This window comes from Cnephaeus nilssonii (genome assembly GCF_951640355.1).
Source record: "Cnephaeus nilssonii genome assembly, chromosome: 5".
NCBI lineage: Eukaryota > Metazoa > Chordata > Mammalia > Chiroptera > Vespertilionidae > Cnephaeus > Cnephaeus nilssonii.
Genome location: NC_137076.1, coordinates 27,667,283 through 27,689,927, shown reverse-complemented (window position 1 = coordinate 27,689,927; position 22,645 = coordinate 27,667,283). Strand labels below are relative to the sequence as shown.

The following is a 22,645-nucleotide window of genomic DNA, read 5'->3' as shown; positions in this document are numbered from 1 at the left end:
CGGCAGAGCCACGTCCTGGAAACATACCGTGCCAGAGGCAGATATGTTGTCAGCCTGACCCTTAGCTCAGGTGCCAGGGGGTGGATTTCATTATCTAAGTTCATCCAGGTGCAAGGAATGGACACAATTATCCAGGATCAGCCAAGAGTGACAATTACAAAAAAGCCACAAGAATGAAGAATTACAGCTTGATCTTTAACCCTTTGCACTCACTTGCTTTTTTCTCGATTCCTTTATTCTAATGCTAACCATGTCGAGTCACACTCGACATCCGAGTGCAAAAGGTTAACCATGATTTCACATAATTTCCTTTGTCTTAAACTCTAGTAATAAACTTCCTGGAATCATGCTGTATATAATAAACATGCTGCACCAGATCTGGGTCACTATCCCTCCAGCAGAGGGCAGTGTCCCACCTGGTCCCAGCTTTCCCTACTGTCTCTGTATCTGTCTCTTTCTTTTTTTCCATCCCCTGTAGCTCCTACTCAGGACTCATTCTCTCTCTAGCCCTGCTGGTCGCAATCCAAAAGAAAAATACTATAGAACACATTGGAGGAATACACAGCAGATTAGGGGAAACTGAGGATTGAATCAGTGAATTAGAAGACAGGATAGAAAAACTTCACTCAATCAGAGAACCAAAAAGAAAAAACAGGGGGACAGCATAAGGGAGCTGTGGGATAATGTGAAACGTAACAATATTTGAATAGCAGGTGTGCCAGAAGAGGCAGAAAGGGAAAAAGGGATAGAGAATGTCTTTGAGGAAATAATGCAGAAAACTTCCCTACCTGGTAAAGAAAAAAGTCACACAATTCAGGAGGCACAGAGAACCCCAAGCAAGAGAACCCAAAAAGGCCCATGCCCAGACACAACATAATTTAAATGCCAAAAATTAAAGTCAAAGAGAGAATTTTAAAGGCAATAAGAGAAAAGCAAACTGTTACCTACAAAGGAGCTCCTATAAGTTTGATACCTGATTTCACACCAGAAACTCTACAGGTCAGAAGGAAATGGCATGAAGTACTCAAAATAAGGGAAAGCAAGGATCTGAAACCAAGATTACTATAGCCAGCAAGGCTATCAGTGAAAATAGACAGTGAAATAAAGAGCTTCCCAGACAAAAACACGACCAGAGGAGTTTATCAGCACCAAGCCAGCATTACAAGAAATGCTAAAGGAACTGCTGTAATGAGAATAAGAAACAGAGAGAGAAACCTAGCCATACAGAATTAAAATGGCAATAAATAAATACCGATCAATAATACCCTTAAATGTAAATGGATTAAATGCTCTAATCAAAAGGCATAGGGTAGCTGGATGGATACAAAAACTTTACCCAACTATATGCTATCTACAAGAGACCTACCTCAGAACAAAAGATTCACACAGGATGAGGGTGAAAGGAGGGGAAAATTTTTCCATGCAAATGGAAAGGAAAAAAAGCTGGCGTAGCAATACTCATATCTGACAAAATAGACTTCAAAATGAAGGCCATCACAAGAGACAACAAAGTCACTACATAATATATAAAATATATATATCCTAAATATATAAAAATTTTTTTAGAGGACTTTAAGAGAGAGATAAAAAACAATATAGTAATCGTAGGGGACTTTAACACCCCACTGATCACCCCACAGTGATCAGACAAAATAAATAAATAAATAAATAAATAAATAAATAAATAAAAGAAATAAAAGGCATCCAAATTGGAAAGGAGGAAGTAAAACTCTCATTATTTGCAGTTGACATGATATTGTCCATAGAAAACCCTAAAGACTCCACCAAAATACAACTAGGTTTAATAAATAAATTTGGCAATGTAGTAGGATACAAAATCAACACCCCAAAATCAGTGGCTTTTTTATATACCAATAATGAATTCTCAGAAAGAGAAACTAAACAAACAATCCTATTTACCACTGCAACAAAGAATTTAAGATACTTAGGAATAAACTTACCAAAGGAGGTAAAAGGTATATACTCAGAAAACTATAGGACGTCAAAAAAAGAGATAGAAGAAGATATAAACAAATGGAAGAATATTCTGTGTTCATGGATTGGTAGACTCAACATCATTAAAATGGCCACACTCCAAAGGAATTTATAGATTCAATGAAATCCCCATTAAAATACCAACAGCATACTTCACAGATCTAGAGCAAATACTCCAGAAATTTATATGGAACCAAAAAAGACCCCGAATAGCTGCAGCAATCTTGACAAAGAAGAACAAAGTTGGAGGAATCACAATACCAGATTTCAAGTTATACTACAAAGCCACCTTAATCAAAACAGCCTGGTACTGGCACAAGAACAGGCATACCGACCAATGGATCAAAACAAAGACCCCAGAAATCGACCTAACCCATTATGCTCAATTACTATTTGACAAAGGAGGCAAGAGCATACAATGGAGTCAAGACAGTCTCTTCAATAAGTGGTGCTGGGAAAATTGGACAGATACATGCAAAAAAGTGAAACTAGACCACCAACTAGACCACCATTCTTGTAAACACCATTTACAAGAATAAACTAAAAATGGATAAAAGACTTAAATGTAAGTTGGGAAACCATAACTATCCTAGAAGAAACCATAGGCAGCAAAATATCAGACATCTCTCCTAGCAATATGTTTACTGGTACATCTGCTAAGGCAAAGGAAACTAAGAAGAAAATAAACAAATGGGACTACATAAAAATAAAAAGCTCTGCACAGCAAAAGAGACCATCAACAAAACGAAAAGGGAGCCCACTGTATGGAAGAACATATTTGGCAATGATACATCTGGTAAAGGGTTAATATCCAAAATATATAAGGAACTCATACAACTTAACAGAAGATCTGTGAAGTATGCCATTGGTATTTTAATGGGGATTTCATTGAATCTATAAATTCCTTTGGAGTGTGGCCAATTTAAAAATCCAATTAAAAAAATGGGCAAATGATCTAAATAGAGGCATCACCTCATACCTGTCAGAATGGCTACCATCAAAAAATCAACCAATGACAAGTACTGGCGAGGATGTGGAGAAAAGGGAACCCTAGTACACTGCTGGTGGGAATGCAGACTGGTACAGCCACTATGGAAAACAGTATGGAGTTTCCTCAAAAAATTAAGTATGGAACTGCCATTTGACCCAGTGATCCCACTTCTAGGAATATATCCCAAGAAACACAAAATACCAACAGAAAGAATGTATGTATCCTTGTGTTCATAGCAGCACAATTTATAATAGCTAAGATCTGGAAACAGCCCAAGTGCCCATCAGTAGATGAGTGGATAAAAAAGCTGTGGTACATTTACCATGGAATACTATGCAGCAGTAAAAAAGAAGAATCTCTTACCCTTTGAGCATGGAGGGAACTGCAGAGTATCATGCCAAGTGAAATAAACCAATCAAAGAAAGACAAGTATCACATGATCTCACTCAATGAGGAATCTAAGTAACAAAATAAACAGAGGGGATCCAGAGATTGGAAGCATGGAAGAGAATGTGGAATCTTGGAGGGAAGGTGTGGGAGGTAACCTATAAAAGACCTTGTATGCATATATGCATGGTCCATGGACACAGACAGTGGGGCGGTGAGGTCCTGGGGCAGGGCATGTCGGGGGGTCTGGATGTGGTCAGTGGGCGAAAAAAGGAGACATATGTAAGATTTTCAACAAAAAGGCTTTTTTTTTTTTTTTTTTAAAGCTGGGTTACATTTATACCATGAAATACTATGCAGCAGTAAAAAAGAAGAGTCTCTTACCCTTTGAGACTAGCATGGAGGGACCTGGAGAGCATGATGCTAAGTGAATTCAGTCAGTCAGGGAAAGACAAGTATCATATGATCTCACTCATATATGGAATGTAATTAACAAAATAAACTGATGAAAGGAGTGGATCCAGAGTCAAAGAAGCATGGGAAAAAGTGCAGAATCTTTGAGGGAAAGCAGGAGAGGGTGGGAGGTTGGGGGGTAATCAGTAAAAGACCTTGTATGCATATATGAATAACCCATGTACACAGATGGTGGGAGGAGTTGGGGGGGCGTTGAATGGGTCGATGGGGGAAAAAGGGGACTTATGTAATACTTTCAACAATAAAGATTTTTAAAAGTAAAATAAAAATAATTTTAAAATTCAAGACAAAACTCTTATACTGAAATGTCATATTTGATATTAAAATATATTTTAATGAAAATTGTTTTTATCTTTATTGCTGAGGTTTGGGGCACACCCTTAGAACTTTATGCGCAGAAGAATGTCTCCGCTGCCTCACACGGCCCTGCTTTCACACCTCTGGGCTCCTAACTTTCCTAAGCTGAACACGGACAGTATTAGTGTCTCAGAGCCTGGGGCTCAAAACTGAGTTGACAGCACAGGGAGAGCAAGAGTCCCTCCTGAAGGACAAGAGGCAGCAGGTGCCCCAAGGACTCACCACAACGTTCAGGGTCTTCCTTACACCGTCGGTGATGAAGAACCGATAGACAGTGGCCTTGACCTCTACCTCCTGCAGGCCAGTCTTCAGGGGCACAATGACATAAGGCACGGCCAGCGAGGACTTGGGAGGGATGTATACAGTCTGCAGGTGACGCTTCTTGGCAGTGGCCAAGCTGCAGAAGGCTGGATTGTAGAGCATTTCTACTCTCACCTGCCAGGAGAGAGTATCAGGCCAGGGGCACGCACCATGGTCCCCTCTCCAGGTCTCCCCTCGTGCCTCTCCTGCTCCACGGACCCACCTTGAGCGTATCTGCTTCCCGGTAGTTATAGAGGACTGCTCGGATCTCCACCTGCTCATTACGAACCACAGAGTAGGGCAGCTTTAGGTCGATGAAGAAATCTTGCACCACCGTCACCTCATAGGGGTCAGCCACACAGATGCCTGCCCAGGGGAACAGAACATGAGTGTCAGGGGTAGGGGATGGGCAGGGTGGACAGGGTCCAAGTTCAGCTCCAAGTTTCTGCCTCTCAAGGCTTACCCCTGACACGGGAGCTGTCCCGAGCTCAGCTTGTTTTGGTAGAAGCCCATAGACTAGAGCAGTGGTTCTCAACTTTTCTAATGCCGTGACCCTTTAATACAGTTCCTCATGTTGTGGTGACCCCCAACCATAAAATTATTTTCGTTGCTACTTCATAACTGTAATTTTGCTACTGTTATGAATCATAATGTAAATATCTGATCTCACTCATATATGTAATTTAATTAACAAAATAAACTGATGAAAGGGGTGGATTCAGAGTCAAAGAAGGAGCTAATCCTCACAGCCAACAGGCCTGGAGGTCAATTCCTCACAGTGACACCAATAGCAATCAAGGCTTAACTACAACAAGACTGTGCACACAGCCCACAAAGGGGTGCACCAAGAGTGTCCACCTCAGGTGATTGGGGAGGCTGAGCCACTGGGCCCTATAGGATACCTACCACACAAGGTCATTCTATCAACACAGGAAAGCAGCCAAAATGCGAAGACAAAGAAACAGGTCACAAATGAAAGAAATGGAAGAAAGCAAAATACTGGATGTAGAGTTCAAAACTACAGTTATAAGGTTACTCAAGAATCTTCTAGAAACCTCTGAGGAATTTAGTGAAACTTTCAATAATCTTAGTGAGAATTCCAAAAATAATGGAAAAAAACCAGTCAGAAATTAAGCATACACTGACTGCATAAAGAATAATATACAGAGATTCAACAGTAGACTAGAGGATCCTAAGAATCAAGTCAAAGATTTGAAATATGAGGAAGCAAAAACACCCAATAGGAAGAGAAAGAAGAAAAAAGAATCCAAAATTATGAAGATAGTGTAAGAAGCCTCTGAGACAACTTCAAGTGTACCAACATCAAAATTATGGGGGTGCCAAAAGAGAGAGAGTAAGATATTGAAAAACTATTTGAGAAAATAATGACAGAAAACTTCCCCTACCTGGTAAAAGAAATAGACTTACAAGTCCAGGAAGCGCACAGAACCCCAAACAAAAGGAATCCAAAGAGGACCACACCAAGACACATCATAATTAAAATGCCAAGGGCAAAAGGCAAAGAGAGAATATTAAAAGCAGCAAGAGAAAAAGTTAGTTACCTATAAGGGAGTACCCATATGACTGTCAGCTGATTTCTCAACAGAAACTATGCAGCTAGAAAGGATTGGCAAGAAATATTCAAAGTGATGAATAGCAAGAACCTAAAACCAAGATTACTGTACCCAGCAAAGCTATCATTTAGAATTGAAGGTCAGATAAAGAACTTCACAGACAAGAAAAAGCTAAAGGAGTTCATCACCACCAAACCAGTATTATATGAAATGCTGATGGGTATTCTTTAAGAAGAGGAGGAAGAAGAAAAAGGTAAAGATAATAAATTATGAACAACAAAGTGACAACAAATACATATATCTCTCAACAAGTGAATCTAAAAATCAAATGAATAAAAATTCTGAGGAACAGAGTAATCTGGTGAATGTAATAGAATCAGGGGCATGGAAAGGAATTGGACTGACAATTCTCAAGGGGAAGGCAGTGTGAGGGGTGAGGGAAGAGATTGGACAAAAATCTTACACCTCTGGACGAGGACAGTGGGGGGGGCAGGGCAAGGGCAAGGGGTGAGGTGGGAACCGGGTGGAGGGGAGCTATGGGGGGAAAAAGAGGAACATCTGTAATAATCTGAACAATAAAGATTAAAAAAAGAAAGAAAGAAAAGAAAAGCTCACATCCTAATTGAGATGCACCAGATTCAAAGGCTTACAAATAGAAGTAAAATAAGTCATTAAAAATTTTGATATCTTGCCTGGCCAAAGTTGCTCAGTGGTTCAGTGTCAACCCATGAACCAGGAAATCATGGTTTCATTCCTGGTCAGGGCACATGCCCGGGTTGTGGGCTTGATCCCCAGGAGGGGGCGTGCAGGAGGCAGCCAATTAATGATTCTCTCTCATCGATGTGTCTAACTCTCCCTCTCCCTTCCTCTCTCTGAAATTATTAAAAACATATTTCTTATAAATAAGGATTAAAGATAAATAAACAAAAAATTTAATATCTTAATAGTTTATGCTTAAATAGTAGTGATTTTATTATTGTAACATTATTATTAGTGTGATAGTGGTTTTGCAAACTTTTATAAAATATGGAAATGATCACATTTTGGATATATTTGTGTGAAATAAAATGTATCTCTGAAATCGGGTACATCATATTCATTCTTTCATGGGACTATCAGAAATAAAAATAACACACCAGCCCACATTAAATCTTTCCTTCCTTCCTTCCTTCCTTCCTTCCTTCCTTCCTTCCTTCCTTCCTTCCTTCCTTCCTTCCTTCCTTCCTTCTGACCTTCTTTCCTTCCTTCCTTCCTTCCTTCCTTCCTTCCTTCCTTCCTTCCTTCCTTCCTTCCTTCCTTCCTTCCTTCTGACCTTCTTTCCTTCCTTCCTTCCTTCCTTCCTTCCTTCCTTCCTTCCTTCCTTCCTTCCTTCCTTCCTTCCTTCTGACCTTCTTTCCTTCCTTCCTTCCTTTTTTTTTTCCAAGGCACTATTATAAGGGCTTTACATGTATTAACTCATAACAATCCTCTTAATAATGCTTTGAGTATGTGCTATTTCTATCATGTCCATTTTATGGAGGAACACAGAGAGGTTGAGTAACTTGATTAAGGCCACACAGTGGCTTGTGCTGAGTCATACTGGAGTCCCAGGCAAAAGGAAACTGTGTGCCCCTGTGTAAATGATTTCATTGGAGATAATCACTTGTTCAAGAGAAATTGCCATAGCTCTGGCTGGTGTGGCTCAGTTGGTGGAGCATTGTCCCATGCACTGAAATTCCATTTCAGGTCAGGGCACATGCCCAGGTTAGGAGCTCCATCCCCATAGCCGTTTTTCTCTTATGAATCTCAAACTCTCTTTCTCTCCCCCCTCTTTCTAAAACCAATAAACACATAATTTTCTTAAATAAGAGAAATTGGCAGAAAATTTCAATTCCTTCAATTAAAAATGAGATCAGCAAAGAAGCAGATTTTTAAAATCTTGAAGTCAGGAAAGTAAAATGATACTAAAGTGAATAAACAAAATGAGAATATAGCCTAAGTAAGTCTGGCTCTGGTATAAATAAAATATTTACACTTAATATTGTGAGTTTGAATACACCTGCCTTTTAATATTTTAATATTGTTTGACAAATTTTACCTTTAAAGTGTACATAAAATATGGATATGGGTCACACATTTTTTCTCTTGCCTCAAACTTCTTTGTGGATTGTCATGGCTCTGGTCTCTGTTTAAAATATGGATATTTTGTTCATCATAGTTTTTTTGTACTCACTTTTATTTTGAAAACGATTGCAGTGGGATATTATTTATCTTGATGACTAACTTTTTGGCACCCACTTGTATTTTGCACTAAAAGTCGGGGTCTTCCTTCCCTCACCCCTCCCGGCCCTGCTGTAAACCATCCCCATTTAGCTAGAGCTCCTCAGGTCTCAGTCTGGCTGTGGGTGACCGGGGACAGGTAACCGTTTTGTCACGCTTCACAATCTGACCACCGATGTTTCAATCCCCCATTTCATCTGCTTCCTCCTTTTTCTTCATCGCTTTACCTACTATCTTGCTGACAGCACCTCCTTAAAAGTTTTTGTGGTTGTGAATTAATCTGTATGATACTACAATGGTGGACTCGTGTCATGAAACATTAGACCAAACCCATAGAATGTACAACATCAAGAGTGAATTCCTACTGTCAGCTATGAACTTGGGGGCTTCATGATTGATTGTAACAAATGCACCACTGTGGTGGGGGATGTTGACAGTGGGGGTGGCTGTGCAGGGGAGGGGGGATGGCAGAGAGTATATAGGAAATCTCTGTATTTTTTGCTCAAGTTTTTAATAGAATATTTTTGTTTTTGTTCATGTTCACCCGAGGATATTTTTTTCCCATTGACTTTTAGAGAGAATGGAAGGGAGGGGGAGAGACAGAGAGAGAAACATTGTTGTGAGAGAGACACATTTATTGGTTGCCTCCAGCACAGACTCCAATGCCCAAAACCTGGGTATGTGCCCTGGCAGGAGTTGAATCCGCCACCTTTTGGTGTACAGGATGATGCTCCAACAAAGTGAACCAAACTGGCCAGGGCCTTTCTGCTCAATTTTGCTGTGAAATTAAAACTGCTCTAAAAATAAAATCAATTTAAAAAATAAAAAGCATTGCCCAGCCAGTGTGGTTCAGTGATTGAGCATCAACCCATATACTATGTGGTCACTGGTTCGATTCCCTGTGAGGGCACATGCCTGGGTTTGAGCTCCATCCCCAACAAAGGGCATGCAGGAGGCAGCCAGGTGATGCTGATGTTTCTCTCTCATTGATGTTTCTGTCTCCCTCCCTTTCCCTTCCTCTCTCTCTCTAAAAAATCAATAAGAACATATTAAAAAACATAAAAATAAAAAGCAGTGACACCCACATCTAGACTCTGATGCACCCACCCCACCCAGTAACCAGGGGGCAGAGTGTCAGCCACCAAGAAGCAGAGGAGCTTTGGGATGGATGAGAAACAGAAAATGCCCGGGGCCCTGGGCCTGCGAAACCACCATCTCACCTTTCCTGTCGGACAAGCTCACAGCCATGATTTCCCAGGTGGTGATGGAGTCTTTCAGAAACACCTTTAGGGTCTTGGAGGAGATTCTAGATGGAGGAGAAATGGGGGCCTTAGGAGAAGATGTGGTGGAGGGGAGAGCAGGTAATGAGGGGCCCCAAAGGGACCGGTTGGAGGGCGCAGGTGTGGGCACCTCTTGGTTTTTCCAGGTTGGGTTGTGGAGTTGCACTATGATCCCAGAAAACAGAGGAGGTTGGGGTGCATGCAAATTAAATGTTCTGGTCCTGAGTGTGGAACGCCTAGGGGTGGGTTGGAATGAGGGGTGCCCAGCCTTACCCATTTTTCTCTGGGTCCTCTAACAACTCCATCTTCCACAGCCAGCTCTCAGGGAAGTCGCTTCTGGAAGTGATGTCTTCTTCGGGAATGATGTCCTCCTCCAGGTCACCTGGGCAGGTGGGGGCAATCTGGGTTAAAAGCAGACCCTCTTCCCCTGCTGTCCCCTTAGATACTCATTTCTACAGCCCTGGAGGGGTTTCTGGCAGCAAAACACACCCACGGACAAATGACGACTTGTCTGTAAGTTAAAGGCTGTTTCCCTTTGAGGGCTCCTGCCTCCATAAAAATGTTAAAAGTGATATTTTATACAATGGCGTTGGTATAAAGGCAAGGATAATCCAGGTTAGGGTATATTCATTTCCTCTGATTTCCAAGAAACAAAAGCATTTTCATAAGCTTCTAAAGGTACCCTGACCCCTGGCACGGTGCCTGCTGCGTCAGAAGTGACGTTGGTCCTGAGAGCAACCAGGTGAGCGGAGATTCTGGACTGATGGAGACCCTGGTGGCCTCTACTGCAGCTGGGCACCACCGGCAAGTAAACACCGCTGGGCGTGGCTAGGGCTGACCGATGGCTGGGTTCTCCTCAAGAAATGGTGGACAGACTTTAACTTGTCTCTGGGTGTGTCTAATAACAAAGTAGGTGCAATTGCACAGATGCCTAAATCCATTCCTGCTCTGGGATAATCCATCAAAGTGCCTTTGGCGATACTAACGTTTAAGCCATCCTCTGTCTCACCCCCAGTTGACTAAAAAACATATGCAATCCTGAGAAATAAATCTCCCCATGGGTGTAAACCACAGCCCAGCAGATCAGTGAGGTCTAACCCCTTCAGCAGCCTTATCTTCTCTTTGCAGAAGGAAGGCTCTGTCAGGAGTAGAAAGCAGCCTGCCTAGTTGTCATCATTTGCAAAGAGAGTGAAGATAGACAGTCTTTTGCTCACGTGTGTTGGGAATCTTTGTGTCTTTTGTGGGTGGAGGGGTGGAGGGGATTTGAGCTTTCCAGATAAAAGAATTTAGAAATATTTCTCCACTTTGACAACAGCTGCCTTTGACAGGTGGCTGCTAAGCCCCGCCCCCCCAAAAGTACACATGTACACAAAAATCATGTGTTACCATATAAGGCGTCCATCCATATCTATTATTTTAAAGGCTAAGTGATATTGATCTTTGGTAACATCTCTCTTGACTTAAACTTTAAAAAGATGTTAAAAAATATGAAAGGAATAAAGAGGAATTTTACAATGGAGAAACAGGGCAGACACCACCTAATCAAGGATCAAGATTCTCATCACCAATGATGGGACAAGTCAATGTAATAGAGACCTACAACCTGATAGATAGTGTACCTGAATTAATCTGAAAAGTAATTATATTATTTTAAATCGTAGAACACATATACTTATGTGCATATGGGGTTAAGTTTCTTATATGTAAACTAGGGGACTGGTGCATGGATTTGTGCACATTGAAAGGAAATTAATTAGAAGAAATATTTTAGAGACCAGGGAGGGGCTGTGGGAGGTTGGTTCCAGACCATGTCCGGCCCATCTCACCCAGTCCCGATTGGCCAAACCCCAGCAGCAAGCTAACCTACCGGTTGGAGCGTCTGCTCCCTGGTGGTCAGTGCACATCATAGTGACTGGGCGAATGGTTGAATGGTGGGACACTTGCATATTAGGCTTTTATATATATAGATAGGGGGCTAAGTTTTTCTTAAAGTTTTCTTTCCAAGGCCTGCAAAGTGATTGAGGAGGTGACTCAGCTGTGAATCCAGCAAGCAGAACTGATAGGTATGGTCAGGCCGACCCACCAGGAGTCAAAACATCATCTCATCAACATAATCTCATTGCCTGATATGACTGATTACAATAGCTGATGTCTATGGACCCCCCCAGGCCTGCTCATAGCTGCATCCTGTACCCCAAACCCCTTCCAGCTAATGCCCTTGAAAAACCCATTTTCCTGAATACTTTTCTTGCAGGGCCATAAACCATGTGTGGCTGACTGCAGACACCAGCCAGGGCCTCTTTGTTCCCCCTTACCACCATCCTAGGGGCGGGGGGCGGGCTGCAAAAGCCCGTGAAAAGCCCGGGAACCAGAAACAAAGAACATAATGCCCTTTATAAAGAGAAATCCCGCTATAATCAGCGCTCAGCTTTAGGAACCAATTCCCATGAGTCACAGCACCTGCTCCTGCAATAAAGTGCATTTTCTGAATCTTCCAAGTGCCTGGTTCTATGTCTTCCCGCTGCCTAGAAATTGTGCCTTAACAAATGCTACCTGCCTCCTGATCCCAGGCACCAAGAAGGGCACAATATCTCCTCTGGGACAGCCCTGCCCAAAATGCAAAACCCGAATGTGAGCAGGAGAAACATCAGGCAGACTCAGGGGGCTGAACAACTTTCAAATGATCTGGCCTGTGTACCTCCTGTATGTGAAGAACATGAGAGTCACAGAAAGACCAAAGAGCCACTGGGGGTTGGGCAGATACGAGGAGGCTAAAGAGACACAGCCAGACACACCAATGCAATGTGTGATTCGGAACTGGGTCCTTTTCCTAGAGAGAACTAAAAAATTTAAAAAGTGGCAACGTTTGAGTGGAGTCTGAATTAGATGGTGGGAAGGAATCCACAGTAATGTCCTGATGCTGAGCATTGTGCTGTGGTGTTTAGGAGAATATATTTGCTGCCCAAAAAAATCCACACTAAACTATTCAGAATTATGGGGGCATCAAACAGCTGAGGGAGGGCAAGGGGGGAGCGGGTTTAACCCGCACAAGTTTGTCTGTAAGTTAAAGGCTGTTTAAAGAAAACAAGATCATTATTTTTGCATTGGTCGGCCAGCCAGCCACTGGGCAAGTTTCCCAATCTTCCTTAGGCTTTAAGCAGAAGCATATTTTTTTGTTACGTTTCATCCTGTAATTGATAACGTAATTTCTCTCAATTTCACAAGCCGCTCACGCTTGCCTTTGCTCTTGGAACCAAATTTGATCCACTCATTTCCCACCCCCAGTGATGGGCGCCTCTCCCCAACACCAGCCCTCAGGCAGGGCCCCCCAGGCCGCAGCACTCACTCCTGGCCAGGCCCAGGTCGCCATCCCGCCTGAGCTCCAGCCGCAGCTTGGTGATGTAGTTGCAGCAGTCCAGGAAGGCGTCCACGCAGGCCTTGTCCTGGAGGATGAACTGCGCCCTGCGCTGGCACGGGTACTGCATGGGGTTCTCCCGCATACCGTCCTCACAGCACTTGCGCAGCTCCTTGCTGGGGTACTCACCCGCTGTGGGAACACACACCCCAGGCAAGTCCCCACAGGGCCTCGCAGGGAGGACCTGCCCAGGTCCAGGCCGTGCCCTCCTCCCGCTTTGCTGGGATCTCAGTGGACAGGGTGCAAGGGTGGGGGCGGCGGATGAGGGCTCCCACCTTTGCCCATCCTCTTCTCCATGAGCTGCACGGAGCGGCGTCGCCGGGTGGCTGGTTTCGGGCATGCCAAATCTGAGGGGCGGGTGGACGGAACAAGGTGGGTTAAGCACTGACTGCCTGTCCTTGGTTTACTCCTCACAGTAGCTGCGAGGTGGGAGTGTTATTGCTCCCATTTAACAGATGTAGACACGGAGGCTCAGAGAGGAGAGCGAATTGCTAGTTGGTGGTAGAGGCAGGACTTGAAACCAGGGTCCCGGATCCTATCTGGGAGGTAGAAGTGCTGCCCCTCCCTGGGTGTCCACTGGCCGACTCCTCACCTGACCGCTGCTCGGTCTGCAGGCCTTTGCTGGTCTGGAAGACCAGCCCGGCATCCTTAAAGACGCCTGCATAGTTCTTTCCACTGCCTGGCGTGCAGCCAATGTCTGCCTTCTCCACTGTGTCCCAGATCTGCAGGGTGGGGAGGGGCTCAAGTGCAGGCTGAGGCCAGGCCAGCAGGGCCTAGGTCACCACACCAACACATCCACCCAACCTCACTACTGTCCTCCTTTTGGGCCCCAGACACTCCACAGTGGGTGATCGGAGTGTGCTGCTGTGGGACGCAGATCTGTGTCCATTACCATGACCATCCCCAACATAGACCCTGTCCATCCACATTTCCATCTGCAACTTGAACTTCAACCCATCCCCATGTCTGTGTCCATTTTGACCTCTGCACTCAACCCACACTCAACCTCATGTCACTGGTTATCCCCACCGCCATTCCCACCTCAACCCAAGGCCATCTCTTTGCCTCTGCCATCTTTTACCCAACCTCAGTGACATGGGGACATACCTTTTTCTGAGTCAACCTGTTCTTCTTATTCAGCACAAACACGCCTTTGTCCACAGCCACCAGCCACACTCGAGCCCCTTGGTTACCCTCGATCTTGAGCGATATCTGTTGTCCAGGTAGATGCTGATGCTTGTCCTCCTTCATGGCACTTTTCACCACCAGCTGTGAGGAGGTGGGAGAGATAGGAGGGAGAAGTCAGCCCAGTGGGGCCCCAGCCTTGGTTGGTAGAGGACAGAAGGGGTTCTGGACTGGTCCCGAAGGAGAGAAAGGTGGAGACAGAGAGAGAAGAAGGGACACGCACAAAACCATCATCAGGTAGAAAGTTAAGGAAAGAGAACATTGGGGGCAAAAGAGATACTGAGACTAAAACAGGGAAGAAAACAAGATGGAAAAGGGGAAGAGAGAGGCAGGAACTCTACAAGCAGGGGAGAGAAGTGGGTTCAGAAGGATGGAGAGAGGCAGAGACAGAGAAAGCCATGGCCAGGCAGAGAGTCACAAGATGGGCACAGAGACTCACAACGCTTACCGTGCCCACACACGAATCCTTGACATCCACCCACACGGAATCAGCCACCACCTCCCTCTGGCCTCCTTTGTTCAGCGTGTAATAGGCCACCAGGCGGAAGGAAGGAATAAACTCTGTCGTGAGGGTCAGAGGCAGCACCACCAGGAACTGGCCGGCTTCTCTCACCTGGCGTCCCACCTTCAACAGCTTCCCCTTGTTCATGACCTTGGGAGACAGGTTGGCATAAGGATCAGGACAGCAGGAGGGAGGATGGGGGATCTGGAAAGGGGTAGGGCTCTGGAGAGCTGGAGAAGTGAGGAGGGGGGAGACCTGGGGTTGTAGGAAGCCACGCACCAGGTAGGTGAAGTACCGGACATTGGCATCCTGGCCGGGGTCCATTTGCAGGAAAAAGCTGACATCGAACTTGTCTCCTGGCTTGAGCTCTGTGGCGCGCACGGAGAGGTGCAGGTAGTTGTTGGAGTTGCCCATCGTACTGTAGGGTAGGACCTGCATTTGATTGGTAGCCTGTCGGCCCTCCGGGAGGCCCTCCTTCATTGTCCGGACCTGAGCAGGGAGACAGGGAGGCATGCTGCTTACCTGGGATGTCCATGACCTAACCCCTGGCACCTGGCAATGTGGCAGCTTGTATGACAAGAGGGACCTTGCAGGTGAGATGGAGTTAAGGATCTAGACATGGGCAGACTATCCTTGGTTACCCAGGTGTACTAATGTCATCACAAGGGTCCTTATAAGACATCCATGCAGATGATAGGAGGCACTGTGTAAATGGCAGGAGGACCCTCTACCCAGACGGCAGGACTCCAATGTGCAGACAAGACTCCTCTATGTGAATGAAACATCTCCGTGTGAATGGCAAGACCCACTTATGCAAATGAAAGAACATCGCTATGCACATGACAAGACCCCTTTGTGCAATCATTAGAAGCCCGCTGTACGAAGAAAGTCCTCTGTTTCCCTGGGGTGGGGTCCTGCTGGTCCAGACTCACAGTGATCAACAGGGGCTTCTGGTTCCTGTGTGTGTTGATGATTAGATGAGCCAGGCCATCATCCCGGGTCACAGAAATCTCTTGGTTGGAGCCCTGAATTGCCACAGGGATGAGGGGGGCTGGGGAGCCATCGGGGTTCGTCACATACACCTGTGGGTGTAGGGGGTTCAGCAGACCCAGAGACGAGGCCAGTGCTCAGGAGTGGGGTGCAACCTTGCCCTGGGTCTCACCGTGAGGTCAAAGGGCATGGCGGGTTTGAAGAACCTGGGCGTCTTGGTGAAGTGGATCTGGTAGGGGGAGGTCACGATGGGGATCCCGCTGCACTCCGCCTCCACCATGTCGCTGCCTGAGGGGGCCAGCTGTGAGGGTGTGCTCCTGGGCCACCCTTCAGGGCTAGGCTTCCCCCACATTGGACCCTGTTGCCTTCATACCAGACCTCCCTTCTCAGACGGGGCCTCTCTCATAAGACTGATCCCATCTTTATTCCGGGCCTCCTCCCTCAGTTGGGCCTCCCCTCTCAGACTGGACTGCATGGTGGTACTGAGCCTCCACCTTCAGCCCATGCCTCACCTGAGTGTAGGATGACGGTGACAGACACATACAATGACTTTCCCACTAGGGCAGCTTCTCGTGGGTGATCTGGGGCCGCACTCAGCAGGACCTCTCGGCTCAGCACAGCCTCTCCAGTGCCATCCTCGATCTGGGACAGGGAATGAGGGCTCAGAGGGGAAGACTCAGCGGGGAGGGGATTCAGAGAGTGAGAAGAAGGGTTCAGAGTGGAGGAAGCTCTGGGGGCCTTTGGTAGGTACCACAACACGGGTGAGTGACTGGGACAGTGAAATCCTCTGGTCACCATCCTGGACCCCAAAGATGACGAAGGCCGTTCCATCCACATTCTTCCCGTACAAGAACCTGTGCAGAGAGGAGAGTCTCAGATTTTCCCTCCTCAAAAGCTGTGCACCCCTCCCCCAAACTTCCACTGGCTATGGAGAGGACCCAGAATCCCCAGCCCCTCACCTCACCCTCATCTGGCCCTCACCCGGCCCCTCATCTGGTACCACATGATTTCTCACCTGGTCCTCACCTGACCCCTCACCTAGCCCCTCACTTGGCTCTCACTTAGCCCCTCACCTAGCCCTCACCTAGCCCTTCACCTAGCCCCTCACCCAATCCCTCACCTAGTCTCTCTCCTGGCCCTCACCTGACCCCTCACCTGGCTGTAATGGTGACCTCCAGGCCCTTAGGGTCATCAATGTAGTAGAATTTCTCTGCAGGCTCCACTTGGACCTCAAAACTAGGCAGCACTGGAGCGGGGGAACAGCACTGGTGAGGAGCCAGCACTGAACCCAGCATTATGGGGCCCACACCCTGACTCCCTCCTTCTCTTACCATATTCCTTCACCTCAAACTCAGCGGAGAAGACCTGCTCTGGCGAATCTTCATAGTGGGCTCGTATCTTCCACTGCCCCATGCTGTGGGGAAGGCAGGTGAGTGATCTGCTCAGACCTGGCAGCCCCCCACTCCTTCTGGGATAGGGGAGCCCCAAACCCACTCCCGGAGGGCCTAACGTACTTGACCAGCTCCGGGATATTCCAAGACTGGGGCAAGATGCCAAAGTGGTTTTGAGAAGAGAGGGTGTCCCGCTTGATGGGAATGCCTTCGGGCGTCTGTATATAGACAGGGAGGGGTGTGGTTCTTCAGAGCAGGCTTAGCCCCTTGGCCCTCTCCTTCTCTGTGTCTGGACACTCTCTCTGCCATGTCTACGGCAGCAGTGGCTAAGAACGTGGACCTGAGTTGGTCAGCCTGCGTTCAGATCCCACTGTGCCACCTACAAGCTGTGTGACCTTGGGCAAGTTAATTAACTTCTCTGTGCTCAATGTGCACATCTAAAAACAGGAGATAAATACAGCCCCTCTGGAGTGGGACAGCGTTCATGTAAGGAGGAGCTCATCATTATGAGTGGCCCCCTGATATTAAGAATCACTAGACTGTATTACCTCCTTTTGTTCAAGGCCCTGGGCTGAGCATTTGATTTGTGCTAAGCCATACATAATTGCTCTGTTCAACCTTTTGTTCTACAAGAATAGCAATCTCCTGTACACATATTATTTCATTTCTGTCAACAGTTAAACATCGGGAGACACCACATAGAAATCTGGTTCTCTGGCTTCTCTTGGAAACCAGGGTAACTGTGGATAATGCCCTCCTGTTGGCTCAGGTGACATTTCACATCTTCCTTTCTCCCTCCCTGACTCCTTTCTTCCATCACTTTGTATTAAGCCCCACTATATGCCAAACACTTGGTTGAATTAAGGAATAAGGCCCGGAACAAACAGATAAAAACTCTTTCCTGTAGCCCTGGCTGGTTTGGCTCAGTGGATAGAGCATTGGCCTGCGGACTAAAGGGCCCTGGATTTGATTTCTGTCAAGGGCACATGCCGGGTTGTGGGCTTGGTCCCCAGTAGGGGGCGTGCTGTAGGTAGCTGATGAATGATTCTCTCTCATCATTGATGTTTCTATCTCTCTCCCTCTCCCTTCCTCTCTGAAATCAATAAAAATATATTTTTTTAAAAAAACCACACACACACACAACTCTGTCCTGTAGGGAATTGTGGTCCCACAGAGGTTGGTGGAGGGGGCAATTAATAAATGAATAAATCTGATTTACAGGATGCCAAAAGCATGGCAGGAAGAGTGAAGTGCATGTGTGAATGGGAGGGGGTTGCAAATTTACAGGTGCTCAGAAAGGCCTCACTGTAACATTGGGGCATTGGTGACATCTGAACAAAGTCTTGAAGGAGATAAAGGGCAAGTAGAGTGCATTTTTGGAGGAAGATTGTTTTCTGGGCAGAAAAAACAACCAGTGCAAAGGCGCTGGGGCAGGAGACTCTGCCTCATGTGTCAGAGGAACAGGAAAGAGGTCTGTGTGGCTGGAATAGAGTGAGTGAGAGGGAGAGTGGCAGGAGGTAAGGGCAGGAAAGGGACAAGGGAGGTCATTCAGGGCCTTGTAGGTCACAGGGAGGACTTGAGCTTTTTAAAAATATATATAGATATATATTATTGATTTCAGAGAGGAAGGGAGAGGGAGAGAGAGATAGAAACATCAATGATGAGAGAGAATCACTGATTGGTTGCCTCCTGCATGCCCCACACTGGGGATCTAGCCTAAAACCTGGTCATGTGCCCAGACTGGAATCCAACCTTGACCTCTTGGTTCATAGGTAGACACTCAACCACTGAGCCAGGCCTTGAGCTTTTATCTGGAGGGAGGGAGGAGTCCTGGAGAAATGTGAGCAGAGGAAGGGCTGGACCAGACTCAGGTGCTCACAGGTGCCTCCTGGCTACAGTAGGCAGAACAGACTACTACACAGCATTATGGAATTACTCCAATCTTCAGAAGAGAAAATTTAGGCTTAGGAAGGTGAGAGACCTAGCCAGAGTCACAGGGACCAGCGGTTTATCTGGAGGTGGAATTCATAGGTGTGAACATTGCCCCATGCCGGCTCCCTGGGTCCCCGCCCACCTCTAGGCCTCTGTGTTTGTGCCTGTCTTTGCTTTAGGGATATTTCTTTGCTTTAGGGACGTGGTTGGCAAACTGCCGCTCTTTGGCCCCTTGAGTGTGGCTCTTCCACAAAATACCACGGCCTGGGTGAGTCTATTTTGAAGAAGTGGCATTAGAAGAAGTTTAAGTTTAAAAAATTTGGCTCTCAAACGAAATTTCAGTCGTTGTACTGTTGATATTTGGCTCTGTTGACTCATGAGTTTGCCGACCACTGCTTTAGGACAAGCATGTCAAACTCGAGGACTGTGGGCCATGTGCAGCCCACAAGGAATACTTTTGTGGCCCCGCCAATATAACGGTATGTAAGAAACGTTTTAATAACAATTTCATAACTTAATTTTTACAATATACTGTTATACCTAATTATTAATAACAAACTACAATGTTCGCTAATGACGGATTACTATAATCCTGTTGCATTCATTTCCCTTAAGCGTCTTTTTTTTTTTCGCGAGTACCATTTCTCCCCACTAACACTAGCAGTGAATATTTTAGCAGCCGATTGCCATGTCATTAGTCTTGTACTGACTTGTTTGGTGTGCACAACAGGAAATATTTCACTTTTGGAGAACAAGAAAAATAGGTTTATTTGCGTTACGCTTATTAATTTGTGCAGTTATTCAGTGTATGGTAAGTTCATGTTAAAGAAAAAAATATTAATTTTTATTAAAATGTTCTCTTACATGTTAACTATTACTCATTTATTTCAGCCCTTTGTATTCAGCATGTCTCTATAGAAATAAACCTACGTTTCTATGAAAGTTGAAGCTTTTGTTTTTTTGCGGCCCACATAACTTACACCTTGTTTATTTGGCCCGTGTTAGCCTTTGAGTTTGACATGCTTGCCTTAAGGTCTTTCCTAGTGTCTCTTTCTCTGTCTCAAACTCTCTCTTAGTCTCTCCTTGAGTGTCTGCCCCAAGTGTGTCTGGGAGCCCGGCTGTCTGGTACCTCAATGCTGACGATAACCGTCCGGCCCACGGGCAGCAGCTCATTGTCCACAGTGAAGATCCGATAGAGGACTGGGAGGTGGCGGGAGAGAAAGGGACAGCTCAGTGAGGCCCTGCCCCTCCCAATGACCCAGCCCCAGCCCTCGGAGCTACCCACCAGCCCCTTACCAGTGGAGCCTGGGGTGTAGATGGTCTTGTCCGTCTGGATGAAGAGATACCCGCTCTGAAAGCTGACTAGCACCACCTTCTCCACCGGCGGAGCATTCCCAAAGACCGCCTGGACACTCACAAACTTGTTCCCCTTCTGTGATTTTAACTCCTTGCTGGCTGGGATCTAGGCATGGATGGGGGAGGGCGTGAGGAGGGGTCTGCCCCAGGGCCCCTTGCCCACCATCCAACCTCTGGGCCTTCGGCTGGGTCCACATCTGCCCCTCCTCACAACAGAGCCTGCCCCTCACTCCTGCCTGGTCTCTCTGGTTGGCCCGGGTTTGGGGAGGGGGTACTCAGCGAGGGGACAAGGACAAGAGACAGGCTAGGAGTCAGAGAGAGCAATGGAAAGGGGGATCAGAGAGGGGCCTCAGAGGATGGAGGGCTCAGTAGTAGAGGGGGCTCAGAAAGGGGAGGAGACTCAGAGAGGAGAGGGGCTTGAAGGAAGAGAGGGCTTGGAGGGGAAAGGGCTCCAAAAGGAGGGGCACAGACATTGTTGGCTTGGAAAGGAAGAGGCTCAGGGTGAGGGAGGGCCTTAGAAGGGGCGGGGCCAATAAAAGGAGGAACCCAAATGGGGAGGAGAATTAAAGAGAGGAAGGGCTGCCCTGGCTGCTGTGACTCAGTTGGTTGGAGCTTGGACCTGTGCACCAAAAGGTCACCGGGTTTAACTCCTGATCAGGCAAATACCCGGGTTTCGGGTTTGATTCCCCAGCCAGGGTGTGTACTGGAGGCAACTGAGCATGTTTCCCTGCCTCCCCCCACCCCCCCTCTCTCTCTTTCTCTCTCTCTCTCTCTTCTTTCCTCCTGGTGAAAGCATATTCTCATGAGGATTAAAAAAATGGAAGGGTTGAGGAAGGGACAGGGCTCATAAGCGAGGTGCTGGAATGGGGAGAAGACCCATAGGGGGTGGAGCATCCGCGGGGTGAGGCATCCACGGGGTGGCTCCAGTGAGCACCCACCTTGATGGTGACGGTGCTCAGGTATCCATTGGCTCTGTTGAGAATGGTGTCCTTGCTGGACAGCACCTGCTTCTTGGCTGGGAAGTCGTGTACCTTAACCTTGACAGGAATGTTACCTGTCCCATCATGGGCCTCCAGCACCACTGTCTCCTCATTCTCCAGCCGCAGGACGTTGGGGGTGATTATGGAGAACCTGCGGGAAGAGTGCACGGGGTCATCCTAGGAACCAAACATTCCAGCCTCCACGGGGGTCTCCCCAGTCCCTGCTCCTGCAGGAACCTCAAAACCAGAACCAGCAAGTCCCCTAATTATCTAGACTTCCAAACCCACAGTTGGGGAATCTACATACATACTCCTGAAACCCTGATCCCTAAATCTTTAAACGCCCTAAGTTTCTAAACACCCAGACCCTCAGCCACCCCAACTATACATAGCCAAACTCACATATACCAAATCTTTGAACCCCAAATCCTTGAACACTCCAAGCCTCTACCTAAACCTCTATCACCCAGGCCTATAAATACAACTAAATCCATCCCACCCCCAGCCAACATAACCCCACGCCATAGCTCTACACACACTGAAACCCATAAATCCTAAAACTGCAAACTCCCAAATCATGTAAAGTCAAACCTCCACATCCACAGAATCAGCAAACACCATATGCACCCTAAACCTGCAGACCCCCAGTTTCATAAACATCCACACACTCCCTCTGTACAATGCTTGAATTTCACAAACACCCAACCCATAAACTCTCAAAGTCACAGGCAGCCCCATTTATTAGCATTCCTCCCCACTAACTCCTCATCCTCCGGCATAATGCACCCTGAATTCTACAAGGACCTGAACCCACAAATGCCCGTTCCACCTCAGAAGTTGCCTCACTTGGGGTAGGGTCATGACTACTCACATGGGGTCCCCCAGGGCCAGGGGGAGACTGCTCAGCAGCAGCAGCAGGAGGCTGGGACCTGAGGCAGGCCCCATGGTACAGGGACAGTGGAGGGACAGAGGGACAGAAGGACTGAGGGACGGAGGGAGAGGACAGGGAGGACTGAGTAGAGGCTGCTGGAGGCCTCCTTTTATCTAGTTCCCGCCTTTCCCCCACTCAGCCCAGCCCTCTGCTCCCCATGGCCTCTCCCCTCCCTGGGGCTGCCCCAGATTTCTCAATAACGTTTCCTAAGTTTTTTCATTTCCTGGGCCAGCAGGTCCTGGGTAAATAACTTGAGGGCATATCCTTCTCCAACAGGAGCACAAGTGCCCCCTGCCTGGGCTTTCCTCAGTGGCAAGGCCAGTGGATGAACAGGGACCTTTCCCTG

At 46.7% G+C, this 22,645-nt stretch overlaps 1 protein-coding gene across 1 annotated transcript in view; it reads right to left on the bottom strand.

Annotated features, from left to right (window-relative positions):
- The window catches only part of LOC307100601 (complement C3-like), a gene marked incomplete at its 3' end in the record, with an annotated part of 50,024 nt that extends 27,657 nt beyond the window's left edge, over positions 1 to 22,367 (bottom strand). Inside the window, exons 1-21 of the mRNA XM_079773073.1 lie at positions 22,240 to 22,367; positions 21,327 to 21,519; positions 20,329 to 20,494; positions 20,162 to 20,232; positions 17,224 to 17,318; positions 17,041 to 17,123; positions 16,865 to 16,955; positions 16,461 to 16,563; positions 16,222 to 16,351; positions 15,882 to 15,997; positions 15,652 to 15,801; positions 14,999 to 15,208; positions 14,666 to 14,869; positions 14,140 to 14,301; positions 13,625 to 13,754; positions 13,308 to 13,379; positions 12,964 to 13,164; positions 9,891 to 9,999; positions 9,558 to 9,643; positions 4,728 to 4,870; positions 4,427 to 4,639 (exon numbers count right to left, since the gene is read on the bottom strand). Of these exons, the coding sequence (XP_079629199.1) occupies positions 4,427 to 4,639; positions 4,728 to 4,870; positions 9,558 to 9,643; positions 9,891 to 9,999; positions 12,964 to 13,164; positions 13,308 to 13,379; positions 13,625 to 13,754; positions 14,140 to 14,301; positions 14,666 to 14,869; positions 14,999 to 15,208; positions 15,652 to 15,801; positions 15,882 to 15,997; positions 16,222 to 16,351; positions 16,461 to 16,563; positions 16,865 to 16,955; positions 17,041 to 17,123; positions 17,224 to 17,318; positions 20,162 to 20,232; positions 20,329 to 20,494; positions 21,327 to 21,519; positions 22,240 to 22,313 (2,802 nt within the window). The 5' untranslated portion in view covers positions 22,314 to 22,367. The remainder of the gene's footprint in view (positions 1 to 4,426; positions 4,640 to 4,727; positions 4,871 to 9,557; positions 9,644 to 9,890; positions 10,000 to 12,963; positions 13,165 to 13,307; positions 13,380 to 13,624; positions 13,755 to 14,139; positions 14,302 to 14,665; positions 14,870 to 14,998; positions 15,209 to 15,651; positions 15,802 to 15,881; positions 15,998 to 16,221; positions 16,352 to 16,460; positions 16,564 to 16,864; positions 16,956 to 17,040; positions 17,124 to 17,223; positions 17,319 to 20,161; positions 20,233 to 20,328; positions 20,495 to 21,326; positions 21,520 to 22,239) is intronic.
- Between the last annotated feature and the right edge of the window lie 278 nt (positions 22,368 to 22,645).